The sequence below is a fragment of the Rhipicephalus sanguineus genome, chromosome 5, assembly GCF_013339695.2.
Source record: "Rhipicephalus sanguineus isolate Rsan-2018 chromosome 5, BIME_Rsan_1.4, whole genome shotgun sequence".
NCBI classification, from domain to species: domain Eukaryota; kingdom Metazoa; phylum Arthropoda; class Arachnida; order Ixodida; family Ixodidae; genus Rhipicephalus; species Rhipicephalus sanguineus.
This window is the reverse complement of record NC_051180.1, coordinates 128,548,211-128,574,049: the sequence shown is the minus strand read 5'-3', so window position 1 is coordinate 128,574,049 and position 25,839 is coordinate 128,548,211. Positions and strand designations below refer to the sequence as shown.

The window sequence follows — 25,839 nt, the reverse complement described above, 5'->3', positions numbered from 1 at the left end:
AAAAAAAGAAAACCCTCAAGTTCGGAAAGAAACGGGGCAGAATTTGGTCACTTCAGCTTCACGACAAAATAATGGAGCTGCCCTGTCTTTCAGTCCGCGCTTGCGACCGGTCGCGTCACTATATTGAATAAGGCTACAGAACATGTATACTTCCAAAATTCGGGTCATATGAGGACACATAACATGATCCTCTGTGAAAGACGCGCAATCGCGTTCGAGCCATTCATATATATATGCAGGCATCGTGGTGGAGTGGCCGTAGCGTTGCAAGTAGTCAAGTAGATCCTCCGTGAGAAGTCACAACGTTGTTTATTTCGACGTTTCAGCTGGCCTTCATCAGACTCTGGCTGAAACGTCGAAATAAACAACGTTGTGACTTCTCAAGGAGGATCTACTTGACTATATATATATATATATAATATATATATATATATATATATATATATATATATATATATATATATATATATATATATGAATTCGAAGGCGATACTCATGATTCTTTGTCCTATAACAAGAACAAGAGGCCCTCCAAAAAATATGAAACCGCCTTGACAAACATTTCGTACGTGTCACACAGGGCCGCGATTTATCATTCGTCCGTGTACGCCGCTCCGGTGAATGAGCAGTCGCACTTGAATACTTGCAAGCTGATATTTAGAGCTTTCTCGAAACATTCCCTATATAACCCTATACACGCTTTCGCAAATCCTCCCTCGCCTGTCTGCGCAGCGTTCACGCAGCTACCGACGCACGAGAGCGCGCGGAGCACCAGCTGGAATCAAAACCGCGATCGTCGACCTTCGCCGTTTAAAGCGACCTCAATGTGGACGCGAGAAAGGTGACGACGGCACGCTGCGTCGTCCGGGGTCGATCGTTTCCTGCTTCCTGCCCGAGCTTCGCTTTCGTTCGCTTTTATTCGTGCCTATTTTCGCTGCTCTCCCAGCGAGCGAGCGAGCGAGCGAGAGCGGGGGGATGCGCATGCTCCCTGTGAAACGGGATGTTTACGCGTGCGGAAAGCGCGTCTCACTTCGCATGCACCGGCGGCACGTATGAAGCCATATGCGTGCACATTCGTCTGTGCGTATGCAGACGAATAAAGCAAAACGATCAGCTTCAATGGCTCGAAGCGAAATTTATCGCATATGCACTGCGCAGACGGGCATGCGTTAATGCAAATGACACGCTTAGCATATATACTTCACTCATGTTGAGTATATTTCGGCTTTCTTTACGCGTATCGCTGGAAGAAAGAAATGAAATTAAAAATTCGGCCAGTTTCTACGCCGTGAAAACCGTCGAATAGCGAAGCTGCAGCGCGCGAGTGATGTGATTGGCTGATGAGATCACGTGTGTCATCACTTTGAGCGTAACCGCCATCACTTCCTTGAGGATCAGCATTATTACTTCGAACATCAGCATCCCCACTGAGCGCCTCTAGTGCTGATTTGGGGAACCTGCCCCTAAAGCTGTATTCACACGACGGACGTGATCGCGGACGAATCAGTCACGTGGCATGTTACGTCTTTCGGATCTCTCCGCAGCCAGCAATCACACGACAGGGGAGAATTCACGCTACAAACGAGGATTTCGGCATTGCTTCCCGAGGACCCCAACTGTGATTTGGGCCTCCGTCGTTTCACGAATCGCTCCGCGCGAACCGAAGCGGGAACGCGGGAACGGCTGACGTATGGTGACGTAGTAGGCAATCCGCAGGCTCGAATCGCGATTTCGTCCGTCGTGTGAATACAGCTTAAAGCGACACCGCACACAGGCATGCACACGGCGTATGCTCGACTTAGAGCATCTCCGCAGCTATTAATCGAATTAACCACCCGAGCGACCGTTGAGCAATGGGACCACTTTGTGCGTTTCCGCCATGCTCTCGCAAAATCAAATTAACTCTAGTCTCCGTCCTCTCAACTGATGGGCGAAATCCGATGATGTCATCTTTTGTCGTGATAGGCTGCGATGATAGCGGTCGACAATCACTAGCCTGTGCGCTCCGCGCTCCCTGTCTCTCGTTGTGCTTTCTACTTATCTTGGAATCTCCCCAGCTCCTTAAGTACGATCATTTTTTTTATTATTGTGGCTAACTGGCCAGCCTATTTTACCTCAACGACCCCACGACGAAGACAGTGCGCCAATCTGCAACCCCTTGCATGCCTATTCACTCGTATTGTGGGGCGTTCTACTGCACTCTAAGGAAAAAAAAAGGGTATGTGTTACACTTTTTAGTGAGGCCTATAGCTTGCCATGTACATGACACTCTTGAAAGAAACACGTTAACTCTCATTTGGGTCACACGACTCTTCGACGAGAATGTAATGATCTCCAGAAAAAGTTCACGTGTCTCTGTAAAGAGAGTCATCTAGGTGGCAAGTCACGGAAAAGAGTCAAATGACTCTCTTTAATTTTTTAAAGTGTGGCCGGCCCCGATGTCGCAAGTTCAACTGCTCAACTTCGATCCGAAGGCAGCGCAACGCGCAAGCGCTCTTGCAAACGCACTGCGTTCGTGCTGCGCGGCGTGCAAAATTTATTCCAGCGCTCTCGACAATGACGTCACTCGTGGCTCGCGTGTTACTGGGAGTCCAGCATCTATTTTCATTTTAATTCGCTACCGAACAAAGGTCGAACAAACGTGCGTATAAACAGGCGAGGAAATACAATCGCCGTTTCTTCCATTTCGAAGACCTCGTAGCTTTTCTCGACACTAATCGATCACGGCAATCACAACCCACGGTATCGCACAAGTGTTCGCGCTGTACACCCACAAATCAATAAAATCCATGTCTGCCAATATTTTGATGCTCCTGGGAGGATTGGCACCTACCCACTCAGTGGTGATCGGGCAAGAGTCGGGCGAATCATATATAGTCAAGTTCTTCAAGTGCTAAGGCCCACCTGCGTTCTCCATACATGTTCATCAACATGTGGTTTTCTTCATCGTCATTGGTTGTGGGGACTCGTTTCGTCTGTGATCTGTGGCTTGGGTGTGGTCGCTTCGCCGTGTCTTCGGGGCCTAACAAAGGTCACATTAACTGTTCGGTCAAATACCTCCACACTTAACACACGTTCTCTATGTCAAACCCTGTAACCATTGGAAAAGAGAACATTATTTTTATAGCGAACTCGTACGATTACTACTGCCACGGCGAAGACCCAACACTGCCAGTAATACAGCTTGTACGTTTCACTGACCGGTAGCAAGTTGCTATCCTGGCAGCTGTTTTAGAATTAACCCCTGCAGTACGAACTCGCAACCAATTCATTCGTACCTCCCTCTGTCTATCGCTCTCGTATATTCGTATTAACTTGACTTCCATGCTTTCAATACTCACATCAACAGCAGTGTATCCGGTGTTTGTGCGCAATGAGACCACTGCATGAGCGTCACTTCTCTCTCTCTCTCTCACGAAATCTACCAGAACAGGGTCATGCAAAGCGTCACAAAGCAAACGTCATGCAAAGCTTTAAAAAAGGGCGGCGTTCGCGCTACTCGGCTTACTGGCGTGTACAGGACAGCGAAAACCATAGAAAAGCGAATGCAAGCATGACTGTTTAGACATATGATCACCAACAAAGCAAATTAAGCGAGCAGAGAACTAATTAGCGATAGATAATTAGCAAAGTCCAATAACGAAACGCCATTAGTGAGTTATTTAATGAAGACTAACTATATCCCCGTAACCAAAGCAAATTAAAGTTAATCAGCGATAGCTAACTCGTGAAAGACAATTAGTTAGATCGACATTAGTCACAGTTACCCAGTCATAGTTAATTAGCGAAAGATCATTAGTGAGATCGACATGAGTCACAGTTAACCAGTGATAGTTAATTAGTGAACGCTGGACGCGCACATAAACACGGTAAAATAGCCACTCTGGATGGCTTTCGCCTTCGGGTCGTCTAAGGCACGGTTTGGGTATTAGTTGGTATTCTATTTCAGATGTGACCCTAGGCGTACGCAGCGCAGGGTTCACCTTGAGGGGGGGGGGGGGGAAGGTTCATCGCAGCGCCCCCCCCCCCCTTGTAAGTCAATGTACGAGGCAGATTTTGTGCCCCCCCCCCCCTCTTAGGTGACTATAGGGGTTGGGGTCAATGTACGCTTGCGGCCTGAATGTCCAACGAGACGGAATGTCCAGCGAGACGGAATGTCCAATAGTGGACATTCAGGCTCGTTGGACATTTCGTCTCGTTGGACATTCCGTCTCGGTTGGACATTTCGTCTCGTTGGACATTCCGTCTCGTTGGACATTTCGTCTCGATTGGACATTCCGTCTCGTTGGACATTCGGTCTCGGTCGGAAAATTAAAATGAGTCGCCAGTCGGAGGAACCGAATTGTACGTAATAGATTACATGTAAGCCGGCAAAGTAGCCACAATATTGTGGGCAACGAGTTTGCATACTTTGCTACACCAGCCTTCTGTTGAGCGCTCTATTCTAGCATTTAGTTAGTGGTGCCACCCTTTTCGTCGGTGGGATCCAAACGCACACTTTCAAATTACGCGTCTGACGCTCTAAAAATTGAGCTACGACGGAGGACGCTCCGTCGTCCACACCGTTGGGTATTTATGTGCGTTTCATCCTCGGAGTGTTAGCCAGCGCAACTCGTAGCCGTATTTGTAAGGCTGCGAGTTTGGATTCCACTGACGGAAAGGGTGTTCTTTCGTCCATTTTATTGCCTTCAATTTGGGTTATAGTATCATTAGAGTAGAGTTACAGACAACAAATAATGTTCCTCTGCTTCGCTTTTGTTTGACTTATTGGCTGTTGTTTCTTTTTAAGAGCCCCTCGAACAATTCCCCTTATGTCGCACTTTCATATCGAGGGCTTCGTTCCGGCAGACGTGATGCAGCATGTGAGGGTTTATTTAAACGAAATAAAATAACATATGAAATATACATCTGAAAACTAAATATAGGAAAGAAAAATAAATGAAACAAAAGTTGAAGTTATGATAAATGCAGTAAAGAAAATTAATAAGGGAACAAGAATACGATGCTGGCTTTCCTGTCTCAACCCTATCGTCCATTTCGCTGAGGTTGCTAAAATCATTAAAACTGTCCGCCTCTCGAACGGGTCAGCGCACCAACGCCACCAAAAAGCCAAAGAATGTTGCCGTGATCCCATATGTCCATGGGCTCTCGCATAGGCTCAAAAAGATTGCTAAGGGCTATGACGTAAATGTTGTTTTTTCTGCTCGTGGTAAGGTTGGAAAAGCATGTGCTGCGATAAACAGGAAGAAGAATGGCCAGTCACGGGGAAATTTGTGCTCCGTCAATCATCGCACCCGTTTTGTATCATGTGCATGTGGTGTAGTGTATGACATCCCGCTCACTTGTGGAAAGAAATATATTGGACAGACGGGTGTCTGCCTTAACGATAGACTACGCCAGCACAATAACACTTTAAAAGGCACGCCTACTTCACATTTGTCTGCTCATTGTCGTTATTTTGGCTGTAAACCGTTGTTTAATCGCACGCATGTCATCTTCAGGCACGTTGACCCAAGCTCTCGTGAAATCACATAAGCTTTTCACGTTAGGTACAACCATGATGTTTGCATTTCCACCCCATCTATCTGCCTTCATGATTGTGAATTTAGCCTGCTTGAAAGAAGTGACAATTCTCTGTAATGCGATGATGCGCGCGCAGTCGGATTACGTGTATTTATTCCTTCCTGCTCAATAAAACCAACAGTTGTCAGTCAGCGCCTGTCATGTGTAGTCCCCCTTCTCGTACCTTCGTCTTTTTGCGCTGTTTAAACAATGAAGAATAGGATGCCCGGCGCCACAGTGAACATTTACAAAACACAAAGAAAATGCGATCTTCCGTCCGGCTATCTTAACGCAATGAATCAGTTTTCTGGCAAATTTCGAACTAGGACAAGTTCTTCTCTTCTAAATCGAACATTCCGTTTCGTTCGACATTCCGTCTCGGTTGGACATTCAGACTCGTTGGACATTCAGTCTCGTTGGACATTCCGTCTCGGTTGGACATTCAGACTCGTTGGACATTTAGTCTCGTTGGACATTCCGTCTCGGTTGGACATTCCGTCTCGTTGGACATTCAGTCTCGCCGGTCACGTGACCCATTGGACATTCCGTCTCGTTGTACATTCCGTCTCGTTGGACATTCAGGCTCTGAATCGTCAATGTATGGGGCCGATTTCGCGCCCCTCTCTTTGGTTATTAGGGGGGGCACCCCCCCCCCCCCGCCCTCCCCCCTCCTGTGCGCACGCCTATGGATGTGACAGCAGGGTATGTGAAGAAGACAAACAAACAGCGCTCGTCTTCGTAGGTCTGTGTGTTTGTTGTCTTCACATGCGCTGCAGTCAATTTGCGTAAGGGACACTGTGAGGTTTTCTCTTCTTCTTTGCCTTCTTTTTTACTTGTGGACGTTACGTTGCTGCATCAATGGGATTCGTCCAGATGTGCAGCCTTCTCAGTGAAGCCTTCTTTTCAGTGCCCCATGCATGCGGTTCTTCTCTATGGGTTCTTCGAAACAATCCACAGACGGGGGGCGATTGTGAGCCTGTTGGAACGGCCATGAACGAAGAAAGCACATACACACACAAGCGCAGCAAGGCAAGAAAGAGAAAAAGCTGGCTGTCTGCGATGCCGTCGCACACTCGAGACCAGCTGGAACGAGATCGTTCGACGCAACAAGAATTCTACAACACGCGCAGCGTAGAGCAAGAATAACGAACATTTTTTTTTCTTTCTTTTTTATCAATCTATCTCGCTCGCCGCCGCCGGCTTTGTTTCTGTGATATATGCGCTTGTCCTTGCTTTTTAGTTCCTTTCAGCGAAACACTACCACACTTTTTCTTCTTTTCTCTCACTTAACGGAAGAGAAAAATCGTACGAGTGTGGGCGTGTGTGATATCTGTCTGCCACCGTTCTGGCGTGCCACTTTAATGCCTCGCTTACGCGAAGTACAAAAAGAAGTTAGACAAGGGCTCTTCGAGGAACTCTCTTCTGCACGCTCTCGCCGTGCCTACACGCGAGCAGGAGAGGGGTCCCTTAAACTGCCTCTCTTGACAAGGCAGTTCAGTTCACTCATTTAACCGGCACCGGAAAGATAAAACCATAACTGCCAGGAGCGAGAGTACAAAGGCGCTCATGTACAACAGCTGCGCGCAACTTTTTTTTTTCCCCTTTTCTGTATCTATAGCTTTGTGCCGCCATTCTTCCTGGTCTCGACAGCAGCCGCCGCAGGCATATCTTCGCTTGCTTTTGACATGACAGCGTGAGCTAATTAATCATGAGCCCGCCTATACACTCCAACCCAGGGCTCTACCTGCAACATGATTATGGGCGCATAAGCGAGTCACAGCGCTGCGTGCCTGCTTATCTGCGTGCACGTGCGCATGTGCTTACGTGTGCGTGCTCACGCGAGGTGTGTGAACGGCGCATGCACACACGCTGTCTCGCCTGATCGGCGCAAGAGCGCGACGGCACGCAGGTGTACGTACACGTAAGTCTTGCGTTCGCCGAGCTCGCGCAGGCTGTCCTTTTATTGTTTCTTTCATTAAACGTGCTTTACTACGCATTGCGACGGGAAGTTCAGCGTCCGCAACGAGTATGCAGGCACGGGAAGTCAACCGCTGGTTAATCGAGAGACAGCTCGACGGCGTCCTGACGTCATCCTGCCTTTCCTTCATCCCTCATCCAATCTTTCTTGCTTGTAGTTACACACTTATTAGAATGTGAATAATTGAAAGGTACCAGTACGTCAACAGAACTCGCTGAATGAAAAAGCGATCGTCCCGTAAGGCTTTATTTGTCAAGAGTCTATATATATATATATATATATATATATATATATGAACGAACCGGTTTACCTTGGCTTTACTTCACTTCGTGTCCTTGCGACAGTTTGGACAGTCACTGGCGAGGAGCGACTGATAAGCACTGATCGCCAGACGTTTGACTACGTCAGCGAGATCTCATTATCTACCTATGGTTTTGTTGCTGGCTGAGACCTTACGTCAGTAATCAGTGATCTCACCCCTGCTCGTCCGTAGGTGTTGTATTGCCACTAGGCAGACCGATCTTCTACAATGATGGTCTCCAACATCACAACTGGTTCGCATTTTCCCCTATGAATAATGCCAACACGGCAATCTTTGTGAATTATGATGACAATAACTAGTTTTTCGTGCAATGGCTCAACACGGACAAAGATCGCCAGTTGTTGAACGCAGTAAACAACACGCTGAAAACCGATCGACGAGCACGCATAACTAACAGTGAACGTAAGAATACAACAAAAGAGGTTGGGGACCGTTGTCCAGCTGAAATATGACTGCTTTTGAAAGATTCCCGCGTTGGAAACCTTGACTGGGTCGCTATGACAGTATATATATACCTCAGGAGACAGAGAAAAAAAACAAAGAGAGAAGCCTCTACTCTGCTCCCCAAATCTACAGAACGAGCAGCCCGTATATCAAACCTGGCTTCCCTTATACGTTCCTAGACTTAACTATGCCAAACCTACATAACGCAGCGCTCGCCGCGCCCAGCGCACGCAAGGCACGCAAGAGCGTCGGCTCACGAAACAAACGCAGTCATGCCGTGCGCCTGCACAATAAGGAACTGCATCTGAAACGCCACACCAGCCAGTGAATGTCATTGCATGCATGCAAACGCCGAGCCCGAATAAAAGAAAAACGCCGGGCCACGAAGCAATAAAGCCGCCTTGGCGCAGCAGACTGCTAACGACCGTGCGCATGCACGTTAACCACGAGGCCATAATGACGGATAATAATGCGAGAGACTCGGCCCTGTAGCGTAGCTAGTCGTCGTCGTCGTCGTCGTGAGACGCAAGGAGGGAAGGGAGGCAACAACGCATTCTGCAAGCTGCATGCGCAGCGCGGAAGGAGTGCACGGGTATCCTTTGATTTTCTTCGCTGATGGACGCGCGGGTTACGACACTGCCGACCAAACACCATTATCGTCATTACTATCATTATTATTCTGAGCGAGTAGAGAAGAAAGCGCTGCGGCGCAGGCTGTAAGGAAAAGGAGACGGCGGCCTCCGTCGCAGCTGCGTTAGCACAGCCCGCGTAACAGTATACGTTTAAGTCGGCGCGCCATCAGCTTTCGCCAGTCGTTCGGAGAAAGGACGCACGCACGCTCGCGTCCCAGGAGATATGTGCGCGCCAGGAGAGAATCGTGACTGGGCTCGGAGCCACGCGGTACAGAAGAGAAAGCCTCCACGTCCTCCTTTTCTTTATTTTCCTTTTGGTTCATTCCTTTTTATCTATAGTGCCGCGCATTTTCTACTGTCTCGCTTCTGAGGGTATACAGAGCCGATCATTTGACGCTCTTCGCTCTGCAAGAGGGTGCGAGAAAACCCGGAAGCCGGCAAAAGAAATGTTAACGGTGTACTTCACGCTGTCTCGAAGCCGTGCACACTGTGTACATATGTACACGTCGGACGAGTTCCTGGTCTGTCGCGTAGATTTTATTCTATTTTGACGTAGCTCTTCGTATCCGAGCCCGCTTTAGCTGACCGTTACAGCTGTAAGGCTACCTTGCGCTAAATTAAAAAAGAAAGAATAAACCCCGCCGCGAGGTAATGTACTAAGTTGCCGCGCCACTGACAGGGCTGCATAGTGTATGGACTCGGCTAGCTTAGCTCGCGCTCCGCTCCCGACCTCACTCTTCGATCCTAAAAAGAGAAGACTCGACCGAACGTTTAGGTGAGACTTCCCACAGGGGGAAGGAAACCTTTCGACGAGGACACTTAAAACTCTCAGGACTCGGGTAAAGCGTGACAGATTCGATGCTGAGAAGCTCCTAATTACCGATGGACATACGACAGACTTGCAATGCATCTACACCAGCACACTTTTCCGAAAGAATCGAAGCTTGGACAAGTTGGTATAGATCCATTAGGAAGCGTTAAGAGCGCAGTATTAACTAGCCGGGCTTTAGGACAAGTGTGGCAGTGATGTGCGTGAATCTTCTTGCCTTGATCCCCATCCCTCGCCCAGTATATATACGCACTTTCTCACCGTAATAATGTCTAGTTGGAACTCGGCGCTCTTTGACGCGGCTCGATACCTAAGTAAGCTGGCGCAGAACATGACACTGCAAAAGTGGCAAACATCACAGTTCACACACCATCGACTGCATTCTCGCGACCCATCTATACAACTGCGGCTACTACCTGGGCGTCTGGGTGTAGCATTCACCAACGCCGAGTGCAACGACTGTGCCGTTGGTGAAACTATTGAGCACCTCTTGTGTCACTGCCCGACTTACGCAAACGAGAGGCTTCACCTCCGCACTGCACTAAATCAACTGGACGGAAGCGGTTTCATTGTCAAGACGATATTGGGACCATCGGGCTGCCCATCACAGTTCCGAAAGGCAACGAAAGCGCTGTTGCGTTTTCTCAAGGATACCGGACTGATTCGCCGTTTGTGGTGTCAAACGCGGAACTGATACGTCGGCTGGAAGAGTGACTTTTCTCTCCTACTCTCTAACTTTCCTTCTCCCTCCCCCCTTCCCCAGTGCAGGGTAGCCTACCGGGCTCAGCCCTGGTTAACCCCCGTGCCTTTCTTTTATTTTTATTCTCTCTCTCTCTCGGCACTCTTTGCCTCTGTTTGTTCTGTCCCGTTTCCTAATCTTGTACGCGCTGGCAATACTTTCTAATGGACACCTCTCCGCTTTCAAACGAAAAGTGTCCTCTCTCTCTCTCTTTCGGCGAAACGAGAGCTTTTCCGTGTTCAGAACTGCATGCATCGGATGCAAAGAACATGTTATGTTGGCACGACATGATGATCAATTTGCAGCAACTGATTTGGTGCTCTCTCTCTAACCAGGAGCTTTCGAAACCACTGATGATATTTTTTTTAGGACACAGACGCTGAGCGCACTCGCCCGCGCACACGCATACACAAGCGCGAAAAAATTTCAAGAACTCAAAAATGGCGAACATTCCGACGGAGAAGGCCAGGCAGGAAGGAAGAAACCATGCAAGACGCGCCCTCTCGCATTCTCGTTTCCCTTTTTAAATAACATTAACTAGCATTTACGGTTCTAAAAGCCAAGCGTACAGAAAACACGGAAACACGAGGAAATAAAAAGCCGCAACACAAACGCCTACAATCGGCACGAAAGGTCATATTGCGGCGAACGAGGATAGGGAAAAACACGAAACACACTTAACTGCGCATGCTATATGGCGAAGACAGCGCCCTAAACCCGCCAAACACGCACACAGCGGGAGCTTTCATTGCCTTTTTTTTTTTTTCATTTCTCTTGTTTACATGTTTTCAGCTCCATCCGTTTTGAACAACCCGCGATTCATTCAGCTTACTGCTCGAACTGCTAGCTTCCTCGAAAAGGTACTATTGTAGTCCACTTGTTTGTAGCACGATAAAATACAATGGAAACTCGTACGTCTTCCCAGAAGAGAACGCTGGTCAATTGACGAAAAATACGTCTACGTCCGGGATGAACCTTCGTTCACTTCAAGGGGTTCCGCAGAAGTCATATACCATAGCATTCATATAATTCCGCTGAACAAGCGTGAACTCTACGTCAAACATGATGATCCCCATACTGCGACCTTAAGCTTTCCGAATAATCCCAGGCTTTCTTGGGTGTTTTAACAAACCGAGAAGTAATTACAGTTAGTACGGACACTTAAATAACAGCCTTGTCGTTCTGCTCAACTTTCCGGAACTCAAGGATTTAAGCGATCATGCCCGACGTTATGACACGCGCTTCACTTCTCCGACAATTTCCCTTTCTATATGTATTTTATTTTTATTTTTTAAGGAGAAAGCCTTAGATGCCTAACCAAACGCTGAAACTGAACGGCGTCCCGCGTCGGAGTTCCCCGCCGGCGGCGCCAACACCCCTCGAGTGATGCATAAAATCACCATCACGCGATGGCGTCACCATAAGACGGCATCATGACGTCACATGACGCCAAAATTAGTAACATCATTATGACGTCACGTGACTTAACGCCACATGATGACGCCATCACATGAGATCGCAGCTTGGTCAAAGGTGGGCCCATCACGGAGGCAGTGCAAAAGGCAGTGCAAAACCAGGTGAGGTGCCTCCGATCCTGGAGGCAGTGGAAAACCACGCTGGGTTTCAAAGGGTTGCGTTAGGTTTCATAAAGCTTTCAGAGGATGGCAGGGCAGGATCGGTACAATGACTGAGGACAAAAACATGGCTTTCGCCTGCCTTAGGCGAGTGCATACCGTGTGAGTTGTTTTATTTAAAGCCAACGCCATTTTGGTCCACTCCCAACTACTTTATGTAACAAGGTATTGTCATGTCTGATAACGATCATATTTTACTGAATTAAATTATCGTATTTTTCCCACACCACAAGCGCTGACTAATGCTGACTAGCACTGGTTAATGTACGTTGGCTAATTACTGTTCGCCATTCTTGACTACCGTTGGCTAATATTCTCAGCTATTGGCTATCCGCCGTTACGAGCCGCAACATTGTCTTCATTCTATTTTATTCAAATGAATGCGTTGTCTCAATCAATCCAATGATTGATTGAGTTTTAATGAAGTTCCTTGGCCGCTGGAGCTGCATGCTCTGCGAGGGATGGGATATAGCAAGCACTTCCGTGGCCTATTTCCCCAATATATCCGTAGATAATGCAGCGTAAATAGAGCTTAAACAGGCAGCACGATTCCCATGTCTCGCTAAGTGACGCGCAATTAAGCCAAACTCGGAAAGGAAGCGCCAAGGCGTGTCAGCTATCAGCAGCAAGCGCAGCCTATTTCACCAGCTGCTACGCGCCCGGCGTCATGATTACAGGAAAAATCTCGACAATGAAATGCGATAAAACAAAACAAAAACAAACAAAAACCGCAGCAGCAAGGGCCCTAGCAACGCCGTACCCCCCGTAAAGATATAATTAACATCGCTAATGCATCACGAACGCAACAACGATGAAGCTGTAATATTGAATAACGGCGGTGCGGTATTCCTATCAAATATATATATATATATATAAAATGTGTATGTGGTAATGTTAACGGTTTGAAAAACAATACCTGATTTAGTGCTACGCTATCACTACTTCGGTCAAAATGTTTCTCAGAGATATTAACGCCTTTTTTTTCCTTCTTAGTTGCCGTGCCTGAACGGTAGGGGTGATCCATATAATGTTGTGGCGTGATCAACATCAGAACTTCGCGCATTGCGATCTCTTTAGCGGAAGAAGAAGTCAGTGAACTTGCTAGGTTCTTACTTTGTTCAGTGTTTTGAGCTTCTTTTAGTGTCTTCAGCTTTTTTTCTATATATTTTTCTTTATTGCTCCCTTAAATGTTCGCAGAAACGGCCAGAAAATGACGTAGGAATGACGTCACTTGCCCTGTCGCCTACATGCGTAACTGAGAAATTAGTTTGCGTGCTGTTGTATTGATGTTACTCTTTATTTTATATATATATATATATATATATATATATATATATATATATATATATATATATATATATATATATATATATATATATATATATATATATGTATGTATGTATATATATATCCCCTTTTCAGTTCATCAGCAGTTCTTCAACGAGTCGGAACTATTGACAAATAAAATAAAGATAACCGTTAAGTTGTGTCGCTTCTCTTCCGATATATTTCTAACGTGAAACAAACAGGACCATATTTTTTTTCGCGATGTTATCGTACACGACCTCACTTCTATTGTACCTCGAAGAATGGTTGTTCTACGTAGTTAGTAGCAGGTTTGACGAGATAAAGACTTCTCCCGTTTTGGCGATACGATGCAACGCAACACGAACGAAAACGTTCGAGCGGCGCGGGTGTCAGTATCCCCGTAGCATTCCCACATGTATGAACCTGGCATGCCAAGTCGCACTGATCCCGCACAAAAAGAAGTTCAAGTCAGTCCTCGATGTCGCGCGAAAGCGCTTCGCTGCGTCCATTCTCCTAACTGTCAGTTCATCAGAAGCCACCTCGCACAGTCGCGAGAACACTTCGGACAGAACCGACAATTGAACACGTCCTGTGCAGCTGTGCTCGCTATGACACACAGCGGTACCTGCTCCGGATGCTTCTGAATCAACTGAACTCTAGATGATTTTCGACAGCCGAGATTCTAGTACGATAGACACGCTCCTGGAAGGCGTAGAAGGCAACAAAATCGTTGCCGAAGTGCTTCAAGTCGAAAGGTCTGCGGCACCGCCTATAGACTTGGTGTGCTCCCCCGAGTGCGTTCGTGATTCTGTCCGCCTCTTTGCTTCAATTTCTTTCTCTTTTCGCCCCTTTTATCCCTTCTTCATGTGGAGGGAAGCAAACCGGACGTGCCTCTGGTTAACCTCCCCGCCTTTCCTTGCTTATTTCTGCACTCCACCTTCATTCCCCTCCTTACGTGTAGAATAGCAAACACAGCAGTCTTGAAAACCTTTCTGCCTTTCCTGTCGTCCCTATCTATCTCTCCACAAGTTGTAGCAGCCCGAAAGTATGGCTCTGTACAAGACTTTCATCATCATCGTCATCACCATTATCATCATCATCAGCAGCAGCAGCAGCCTGACTACGCGCACTGTAGCGCCAAGGCCTCTCCCATGTTTCTAGCCCGTCCTGTGCTTGCTGCGGCCACGTTATCCGCGCAAACTTCTCAACCTCATCTGCCCACCTAACTTTTGGCCTCCCTCTCGCGCGATTGCCTTCTCTTGGAATCCAGTCTGTTACTCTTTATGACCAGCGGTTATCCTGGCGTCTCAATACATTCCCTGTCCATTACCTTTTCGTGATTTAGACTAAGATAACATTAACTGCACTTTAACTTGCACCTAAATCTAAGTGCACGACTTCCTTTGCATTTTTTTTTTTTTCACAACGAAATGCTTGCCGCCGTAGCCGGGAATAGAGCGCCTCCTCATACTAACAATACTCATAGGCGTGCGCAGGATTCCCCTTCAAGGGGAGGCGAAGGTTCGTCGCAGCGCCCCCCCCCCTCCGAATTATGTCAATGTATGGCGCTGACATTGCGCCCCCCCCTCCCTATTATGTCAATGTGTGGGGCTGACTGCGTTCCCCCCTCTTGGGTGAATACGGGGGGGGGGGAGGGGCGCCCCCGTGCGCACGCCTATGATAATATTTGTAGGTGTTTTACGTCCCAAAATCGCGATATGATTATGAGGGACGCCGTAGTGGAGGACTCCGGTAATCTAAGTATACGGGACCTAAGCATTTTCGCGTCCATTGAAAATGCGGCCGCCGCTGCCGCGACTCGATCCCGCGACCTTCGGGTCAGCAGAAGAGGTTCTTGATGGAAAAACGAAAATAGAAAGGTGGGGGAGTGACACAATAACTGTCTCTCAGTCGAGGACACCACAACCGCGTCACTTTAGGGGAAGGGGGGTAAAAGGGAAGGAGGAGATAGATGGAGGGATGGAAGGGAAGGTCACAACAAGTAGAGGGCTGGGGGCAGAGGAAGGGGCAGCAGTCGAGCGCCGTAACCACTATAGAGCACCACGGCGAGTGAACGCGCATCGTCTAGCTCGGCTAAGCTATACCGGCGCGCCGCGCAGAATGGTAGCGAAGCCCTTCTTTAAGGACAGGGTTTGACTTTTTGAGACAGCACGACGGGCGAAAGTGCAGCGCAGAAAAAAAAAAAAATGTCGCGAGAAGGACAAGTCCCAGCTGCCTGCCGTTTGCAGACAGTGCAGCGACACGACGTATACTGCGGCCGCGTATAGGCTCACTCACTACAATTTCAGTGACACCGCGTTGAACCACCTAAGGTCCACAACAAAGGCTTAAGGCTCACGTTAGCGCGCAAGTAGGATGTAGTTACTCATGACTCAACGCAAAGTACAATAACACACGGAGAAAAGCACGGGAAGGGCGTTTGCACCTATAACATTGCTTCCCCAGCAGTACTGAAACACTACAGCCTTGACCTTGATTTCGAAAAGTGCATTATGCATACATATAGTGTACTGAAATATGCACTTCAGTACATCAAGCATGAGTACGAATGCCGATATAAAGTTCGTTTGGTAGTCTACGATTTCTTGTTGGCAGCTGCTACAGCGCATACACATTAGCAACGAGAGTAACACGTAACGCATTCTATAAGGAACATATATTTATGCATAGAGAATATAGGTTACCTATTAAAGAATGGGTTCCAAGGAAACGAAAGCGCTACCTAGAATGGCACATCTATAGATATATGTTGTGGGATCAGGGAATTTGCAGGCATACTACGCTGTCAGCTGTTCTAAAAAATGGGCCTCCACAATTGGATGACACCATGTATAAACAAATCATGCAAACGATGGATGAATCTGCTTCGCTGCGACATAAATTCAAAAAGAAAAAAAAAGCAAGAAGAACTACAGACGCCGGTGGATTGGTTGCAGTTGAAAGCAGTATCATCTCGCGCATGCGGAATGCACCGGAATATAATGACCTTCGTTAAATCGCCAATCTACTTCTCAGGCTAGGCATAGTATAGTTGTTTTTTGTATTTCATAATTGATGCTTTTGTCATACAAATCTATCGCAGTTCGCGTTTCATCCCGCACCCTGGAGATCCACCTTCACTGTGGCTCGTTTAGCTTACACGGCGAAAAACGCGCATTAACTGCATGGTGTTGACGACCAACCCGGCGCAGATACAGATATCTCTGAGGGCTCTTGCCAAACTACCTCGAGATAAAGAGCAGCATTCAAAGTGTCCTCCTCACACACATAAACATTTATTATTATTATTATTATTATTATTATTATTATTATTATTATTATTATTATTATTATTATTATTATTATTATTATTATTATTATTACCACCACTAAGGCTCAGTAAAGCGACGCCCTGGCAACTATACCACACATTTGTCCATGCAGGAAGAAGTCCGCAGGCGGCGCCGCTCAAGATTACTTTATAAACTCGAGGAAGACCACTTCACGTTAGCGTCATCTAGAGGAAGGTCGCGCGTCACAAACAGGCCCTGCATGCATGGTTCCGGCTGCAGAAAACATTAGCTGGGAAACCTTGGAAGAGCCAGGAAAAAATAAGGACCAGCTGGGTAGAGTGAAAGGCAGGATGCAGCACTGGCCTGTCGCCGTGGTGTAAACAAAACAGGAAAAGTGCCGATCCCACGGTTGCCATCGCTTTGCTTCGAAACAAAATGCACGTGCTATCCACGTACCCGTCTACTGTTCGAAAATGTTTGAAAATATACGCCAGCTGGCTGACGTATGCTTTCGATGATGCCGCAGCTACTACGATTCTAGAACAGAATACAAACGTGCCTCTTCTTTTTCTTTCTTTTTTTTCGTTTCTTTTTTCACGTGCTTGACGGTTCATGTGTGTTCCGTTTCGATTTCTCGATTCTCGGATCTAACCATAGCGCTGCTTGCTCCGTCATACAAGGACTCCCTCTTCATATCCTACAGGTCACATTGTTAAACGATTATTTGTGCCATTGGGGTTACACAGGGTGAGTATTCAGTTGAATCTTATTTAGTGTAAAAATAAATTCTCTATGTTCATACATTCCACAAAGCTTGCTCTCTTCCACTTATGTCGATCATGTCCACGCAGGCCATAATCGACATCACTTTTCACAGTACATTTGTATTCCGGATTTATATTCCTTTAGTTGTTGTTCGTTGAATATCAGTATTTCCCTTCTAAAAGTTAACTTCAGTGCTGTTAGCCGACTTGCCTGCTTTTCGACAGTCCCAGGACTTTAAATGCTGCCCTTCCGGATAACCTGCCCCATCTCTGGTCACTATTAGCCATATATCGCGTATATTGGATATTGACCGAATTCTTCATGCGATTTGAGGTCGCATATTTCGATGACAGCGATATGCAGAAAGCGATCACAAACCCGTAATTGTGGGCAGACTAATGAGCCCCAAGCAATCATTAGTCTGAAACCTTAACTTACGGCGTTCCACATAAGTCTACGATAACACTCCGATATCCTTTTGTAAGCACTGGAAAATTACTTAAAGAAATGCCACGAACAAAGACGATAAATAAAAATGAAAAGCAAGATCGGACTTCACTGCTGTCTGTCTTTTGTCCTGCACCCTTACTTCCAAGGTAAACTTGTACCAACATGGCCAGATGCAAGTACCACTTAGCAATGCTGTACCGTGCTGCCCAACCGTGTGTAGTACGCACACAATCGACTGGCTCTTATACGAAGGGCAGAATGAACTGCAATGTATTGTTTCTGCTCTTTCAATAAGCGCCCAAGACACGCTAGAAATTCAGGAACGCACGCCCACCATGCATTTTCTTCCGTGCCTGGAGTAAACAGTCGCTTTCTTGATCTCCAATCTCAAAACGAAGCGACCTGTTAGTGACGTCTTTATTTTTGTCACCGTTGGCGTATCCGTCGTTCTGGCGGTGGAGTATTGTGAGAGCCATCACCATTTTGAAAAGCCAGCATACAATAAAATACTAACAGTAACAAATTCTATAGGTAGAGGTTAAGCATCTCTGTTGTACGAAAACAAGGCACAAACAATATACTCGAGTCAGCCTCATATGGTGACGTAAAGAGATACGACAAAGAGAAAGAGAGAGAGAAAAGCATTTTGTTCTGGCTGCACATGGCGATACACGTTGGTACGTAAAGAATCTGTCTTACGCTTGACTTCCTTGCACCTGCGATAAACACTGACGTGAGAGCAAAAGACCAAATTCGCACGCTCACCCCTTCCAGAGAAAGAAGTCAACAAATCACAAAACCCATACGTACAGCTTCTGTCAGAAACTTCGATGACGACACACCACCCGTGACGCCATCTACCAACAGTCCATTGGCCTTTGAGAAAACAAAAGCTCCACCAAGGACGCCAATATATGGGGACCGATGACAGGTCTGTTTATTCATGCGACGGCTTCCACCGATTCGACAAGCGCAGTACACATTTTAAAAGCGGCAGCTGTGGTCACGTACTACAAAACTTCCCATCCATTTGCATGCGACCGAAAATAATGATTTTTTGAAATATCCGCCAGCACTCTGGGCGATATCAATCTATAAAAAAACGAACACAACATAAAACGTGTACGGTTCTGTTAAAATTGTGATTTGTGCCTTTTATCAGATAATTTCAATCATCCAGTGTTCCCGAATTCCTCATTTCATTTGCGCTATAACGGCACATTAAAGGTAGTTTGTGCTTGATTCAAGTATTACAGAACAATCGTCATAGAACAAGGTATTAAATGCAAGACCCATTACCACGGCAACGACAGTGTGCCAAGTAAAACTTTTGCGGCCTCGCAGTTAGGTCTGAGAAGGGCGAGTTTAAACAGAGGAATGTTCACTGTATACTATCAAGGAATAAGACAAGAACACACCGCATATATCATACAACTACAGCATCGCTTATTTTAAATGAGCCGAAGCCCAGTCATTTCCAGACAACGTGGTAACGAAGCCTTCCCGGTTAGGGCAATATTAAGATCAACCGGATGACAATTTGCGCAGGAAATACGTGTAATGTCAGCGGAAATAAAGATACGCATATGGTTAACGTACAGCGCAAAATCGAGCTGTGAAAAACTATACCTGAATGATCGACCAAGTGACTACGACAACTGTGGCTCAAAAGAAAACTTGCGTCATACTCGACTGAAGCTGCTGCACGCGATACCACCGTCAGACATGGCGAAAGCACGATCAACGTCGCGCCGAAAACGCTTGACAGGCCAGCAGTCGGGAAAAGAACAATCGTATCGCATGGCTCAGTCATATTTCGCAGAAGTGCGAACTGTCAAAATGGGCAGGCGGCTACACGACAGAATTACAAATTTTTTTAGAGCGACTCGGATTGAATTTTTTGAAAGTAACGTCAAGTATCAAAATATGAAATCTCGTAGAGTGAAAAACAAGTCAGCGAACGGCGGCGACAGATACCGGAAATCGCCAACGCTGCATCGACAACACAGCCGGAGCGCCCAAACACAGCGCGCGAGCCCGAGCCCAAACGGGCCGGAAGGAAGGAACGGCGGAGGAGTGGAAAAGCCGGAAGATTTCCGGCTGCGCACGGCAGCGTGCGACGCCGGTGGCGCCGCGTTCACTCCGACGCCCCCTGCAAAGCGCGGGCGGCCCGGCTGGCGCCTTTGCAAATCAAAACATTGCCGCCTGGCTGACTTCAGCCAGCGTGCTATCGATCGGCACTGGAGACACACCGAGCGACCGAGGCCGTTCCGTGTTGTGGTGTGTGCCCTCTCACTCGCGCTGCCCAACGTTTTTCCCACTACACACCCTGGCTTTGCTTTTCTTCTTTTTCGCACCCTCACCGATCCTCCTTTCCTTCCTTCTCTCCCTCCCTCCCCTTCTTTTTCTTTCAATCTGAGGCGCGTTCGGCGCGTACCCGAAGGGTTAACCCGGAAACCGCGCTTCTCTCACTGAGCTCCCAATGGAGAAAAATTAAGAGCCAGGGCGGGAAACGTCAACGCGCGCGCGCGCCTCGCTGCGTCTCGAGGTTCTCCGTAAGGAGAACCAAGTGGGCGTGGACAGTGTACGGAAGCGCTCTACTCACCGGCGCTGTAGATCCTGCGAAACTTGAAGTACGTCGCCTTGAGGTTGTTAATCTTCGTCTTGCAGTCGATGGAGGAGCGCTCGTATCCGTGCATGCGCAGCTTGTTGGCAATCATCTCCCAGATGACCGAGTGCCGGTAGGCCGAGTCGAACTTCTTCTGCGTCTCCGGGTCACTCCACAGCGTGATGAGCGCATCGCTTTCGGCGACGCTGAAATTCTTGGACCGCCGCACCAGCTCCATATTGGATCGCCGCGGCGGCTCGGCGACGTCGCCCACAGTGAGCACCAGGGCGGCGCCGCAGTCGCTTGGCCTCGCCTCCGACGCCACCACCACCCTACGACGTCGACGATAGTCACAGGCAAGAAGCAGGAGCGTCGGCGGCCATTGGCGCACTCACGCGCGCACACACACACGAGCAGCAAGAGAGACCGCGCGAGCGCCGCACTCAAACGACGCCGCCTCCGACGACAGCGCCCGGCGTTTGCTGCTGCTGCCGCGCCGCTTCACTCTTCGTACGCCGCGCTCGCAGCAGGCGACGCTCTCCGCCGAGGCTCTTCCTTTCGCCCTGTCGCAGCTAGCAGCGGCGCAGCTCCGACGGTTGCCGCCGCACGCAACAGCCCCGTTTAATTATCATTAGGAGCGGATGCAGTGCGCCTGCGCGCACGTTAACGACGTTCAAGGCAATGGTTGCCATGGCGACGCCGCTTCTCCCGCGCGCGCTCTCTGCCTCCTTCACTGCAGGCGGCACTGCGCCCCACTCTCCCTTTTACCCTTCCTCTCGTCATAGCCGGAGAAAGAGAAGGAAGGAAGCCCGGTTCCTCCTCGCTCTCTATTTATTACTATTATTATCGACCAGACGCGACTAGACGATAAGGAGGAGGCCGCTGCTGGCGTCCTGCGTGCGTCCGCCGCGCTGTGCTGCTCCTGGAGCAAGCGGTCATGGCTGCAGCAGTCGGCGGCGAGGGCGGCCCTTTCAATCCGCTCGAGCGGAGGCACGGCGGAATGATGGCTTTCTCCCTTCCCTCCACACCCGGCAGCCCGACGGGCTGATGATCCTTCTTCACGGAAACCGCAGTGACACGCCGCTGGACTGGCCGCCGAGTTCTCTCGCTTCTTCCCTTCCCCTTCGCTCTTTTCTTTCTCTGTTCTTTGTGACATCGCATGTGTTCAGACCGCTAGGCTGGAGGCTAGCAATGGGAAAGAAAGAACGTTGCTGGCCCACCCGCCCGCTTTTTCACCGTCTTCTCCGCTGACGCCCATTCAGTCTCAGCTTAGCTTGCACCGTCGAACGCGAAAGACCAAAAGAAACAAACGAAAAAAAGTCATACATGAAGGGCGACGCAGGGAGGTGGCTAACCAAGGGACCCCGCAACTACTGGCAAGATAGAAGACACCCTACCCTGTTCTCTGAACCACATGCTCCGGCAACTATTATCTTGCCTTCCGCGCCGCTTCCCCACGTCCTTCCCCTCCCTGCAATGTTCGGTACTTTCGTCGCTGCATCCCCTTTCCATCGAGCAAGAGAACCACTTCTCGGCCTTGCTAGTTCTCGGTTTTCCCATTGTTCTTGCGGGGCAAGCGCTTTGACGCTGCGGTGAGGAGGAGAGTAAGACGAGAGCGCGAGGCAAGCAAGAAAAGCCAGTGCAATGACCACTGTAATCTGCGCGGGCCGCACAGGCCTCGCTCTCGGTGCTCTGCTCAGATCGATCACGCCTTGCCTGGCTGTGGAGGAAGGGGAGTGCGCCTCTCTCAGTTCTGTCTACTTCCGCCTGCGCGTGGGCGTGGGAGGGGTCTTGCTGCGTTTTTCTCTTCCGGTTTCATATGTCATCGCGCGTGCTCCCAAGAGCTCTAGCCTCTCCTGACAGAGGCAACAGCGCGTGCCGGGTCGGAGCAAAGAAAGCAGCTGACAATTCAGGAGAGCTGAAAAGTAAAAAAGAAAAAAAGAAAGAATGGAGAAGAAAGCGGGGATACGCGATTAAGGAGGCCTGAAAAGAAAGTGCGATTGCCCCGTCATGCTGTCTTCTTCTATGAAGGACAAGTGCCTGTGCAGTGATTTTCTTTGTGAAGTGCACCACGATTTTTAGTGAGAGACAGGACAGCAACTTAGCAGTCCTGTCTATCTCTCTACCTCTCTCCATACTTTTTTAGTATTCGCACTTTGCCCACCACGTTACTAACTCACTATGAACCGAATAGTCCACAAGAAAATTTTAACGTAACAACTGAGGTTTTGTGTAGCAGTTCAGTGAAACCGTGTTCACAAATGCCATCTCAGCGCAGCACCGCGTGGGGCAAACTCGTTCACTACTTTTTCAGACGAGGCTCTTTGGCTGACGATGTCTTCGCACTGCAGTTAATAGGCATTGGTTTCGTGTTGAAACACAACTGATCAGAGCGTTTGTTCGGGCTAGTTAGTGGTAATCCATTAATCAGATCTTCAGCGTGAAAGTTTACGGTAAAACAGAAAACGATGAGCGGAATCAATCTTTAATGAGACTAATGTGTGCGCTGACGGGCTTCATATTGTCAGTAACGCTTCAATTTCGGTTAGTTGGTTATTGCGTTGTACTTAATCGACCAAAGAAGAACAATGGGAGGAGACGAACACGTGCGCAATTTCAGCTGTTCTTTCTTTTTCCGGAAATGCAATTCGAACACATACACACAGAATGGTGGCAAAAGCGAGGAACGTTACCACGAAGTGTAAGATTGAAGCATGTAATTGATTATCGCAAAACAACTGTTCACCACCATTGAAAGAATTCGCGCAAGCTTGCTTGTGAATGTTCGCATGTTTGTACTCCTGCAAACGACTCACTTATGCTGCAGTATGTGTAAATAAATACATAAATAAAATATTAGATTGCGCACATGCTACTCTCGCCCCCTGTGTTCGTCTTTGGTACTCTAAGTTCATATTGTCACAGCATTTAAAGAAACACTAAAGAGAGCAACGAGTTTTCTCTTATTAGTAAATTACTCTTTCACGATACCAGAAACACCACGCTTGCTGCAAGAAAACGCTTGGTAAGCGAGAAAACACAGGAAAAAAAATCATAGCATATCCACGGAGTGAATGATGATGAGTGGGCGAAGCTGCGGAGGTTCATCGGTAAACCGTGAATCTTCCGTGAATTCTGCCCAGTACATCATCACCGACGTGAGATCGGGCGCGTTTATACTAAAGGTTCGATGAGTTATGACGACTTGCAGCTCACTTTAATTTTACTAGTACGCCGTAAATTTTCATTGTTTAGAAAACCATTGCTTTAGAAAACATCTGGCGTCTTTCGTTAAGCAGCTGGCGTCTTTTCGTTTTGCTTTAGAAACATCTGGCGTCTTTTCGTTTTGCTTTTAGAAAACATCTAGCGTCTTTCGTTGGTTTATTTCATCAATCAACGGCGTTTTGAACAAAATTCTTATTGTTTAATCACGCACAGGAGAAATCTCACCAGGCACTACCTTGGAGGTAAACAATGGCTGCTAATGGGAATGAGAGACAGAAGAAGTCGGCTTTTAGCTAACACTTACACTTCTACTTCTACTAACGTTTCCTACTGGGACATGCGAATGGCTGCTAATGGGGAATGAGAGACAGAAGAATTCGGCTTTTAGTTAACGCGCACGCTGCGAATTTTTTATTGTTCAACAACGCACAGGAAAAATCTCCCACCGGCACCACCTTGGAGGTCAAGATCTGGTACTAGCGTTACGACTGGTTACGCACTACGACTACGACAACTACGAGGGACGAACGGGTGCCGCCTTAAGGAGCTTCGCCCCTAATAAAAAGCAGGTGGCGACGCCACCTTGAAGTTCTCGTACGAGTCGCCGTGACGTCATAGACTTTGACGGCGGCTACTAAGGCCTACGTAGTTCCTAATCGGTAAAAATGAAGTACATTGTCTTCCGAGGGAGCCAGAGAATTAACATACCAATTTTCAGGAAAGTTCGTTGAGCCAATGCGGCCAAAATAAAAAAAAGCCACTTTGAAAATCCGCGACATCACCATCGCACATTACGACGAGAAACTTAAAGGTGAAACGTTGATATTGATTTTCTCATCTATTAATAATCCTATGGTGGTGAAATTAACGACACTAGAGTTTTGAAACTACAGTTTATTAGTATAAACTAATTTATTGTTTCACTTTAGTGTCCTTTTAACGTAATGAGCAGATAGGCAGGGTTCGTACATATGCAACCCCTTCTATAGGCATTTATAGGCGCAAGCGTAGTCGTGACAGATATTCTATTATGTAATGGTAATGTTAGTGTATATTGAGAGTTGTGGACAACATCTATCTATCTATCTATCTATCTATCTATCTATCTATCTATCTATCTATCTATCTATCTATCTATCTATCTATCTATCTATCTATCTATCTATCTATCTATCTATCTATCTATCTATCTATCATCTATCTATCTATCTATCTATCTATCTATCTATCTATCTATCTATCTATCTATCTATCTATCTATCTATCTATCTATCTATCTATCTATCTATCTATCTATCTATCTATCTATCTATCTATCTTCGTAATTTTCTGTTTAGGAAATCATTGCGTTGAATCATCGGTCGCTACATCTGATGGCAAGCTGCATGAGGATTAACTTCCCGTTTTGTCGTGCATATTATGAAGTGTACGCAATCGCGGAGTTCATGTGATCAGTTATTAGGAATACTTAATTACATGAGCGAGGCATAAAACTTCAAAGCAGCTGCGCAATAAAGATGCCTCTAACACAGCTGTTTCATTTCGATGGCATAGGTGTATTCATCTGTCCCTAATAAAATGCTATTGGAGCTGTGTCGTTATGCTCTAGCGAGGGCGACTAGTTCTCGCGTCTTCATTCCAGGTGCTCCTTTTGATGCTGAACATTTTGCTTTATGAACTGTCATGTCTGTAGGCCCCCTTCGTTCACGCTTATAATGTACATTACATATATAGGCAGGCATTGGCAGCAAGAAAGATTTGAGCGATAATTTCGCAATCAACTATGCTAATTTACTTCCACATTATTTTCTCAGGGGCTAGATTAATTACGAAATTGAAATCGACATTTGCACTGAAAACTACCCCTGTTTGGCGTGATTCTAAACACTACAACCGCATTCGAGATATGCGACCTTTCAATTCTGCTACGTTGGCATGCATATTGGCATTAACTTGCAATATTGTTACATTGGCAAGGCACGTTGACATTAACTTAAAAATACCAATATAAATTGGCATTCAAGTTAATAGCTTACCAGAATTGAGCCTA

General features: G+C 47.3%; 1 protein-coding gene across 1 annotated transcript in view; it reads right to left on the bottom strand.

The window, feature by feature from the left end:
• LOC119394238 (uncharacterized) overlaps positions 1-21,243 on the bottom strand; it is a 123,411-nt gene extending 102,168 nt beyond the window's left edge. Inside the window, exon 1 of the mRNA XM_037661523.2 lies at positions 20,562-21,243. Coding sequence (XP_037517451.1) covers positions 20,562-20,802 — 241 coding nt within the window. The 5' untranslated portion in view covers positions 20,803-21,243. The remainder of the gene's footprint in view (positions 1-20,561) is intronic.
• Between the last annotated feature and the right edge of the window lie 4,596 nt (positions 21,244-25,839).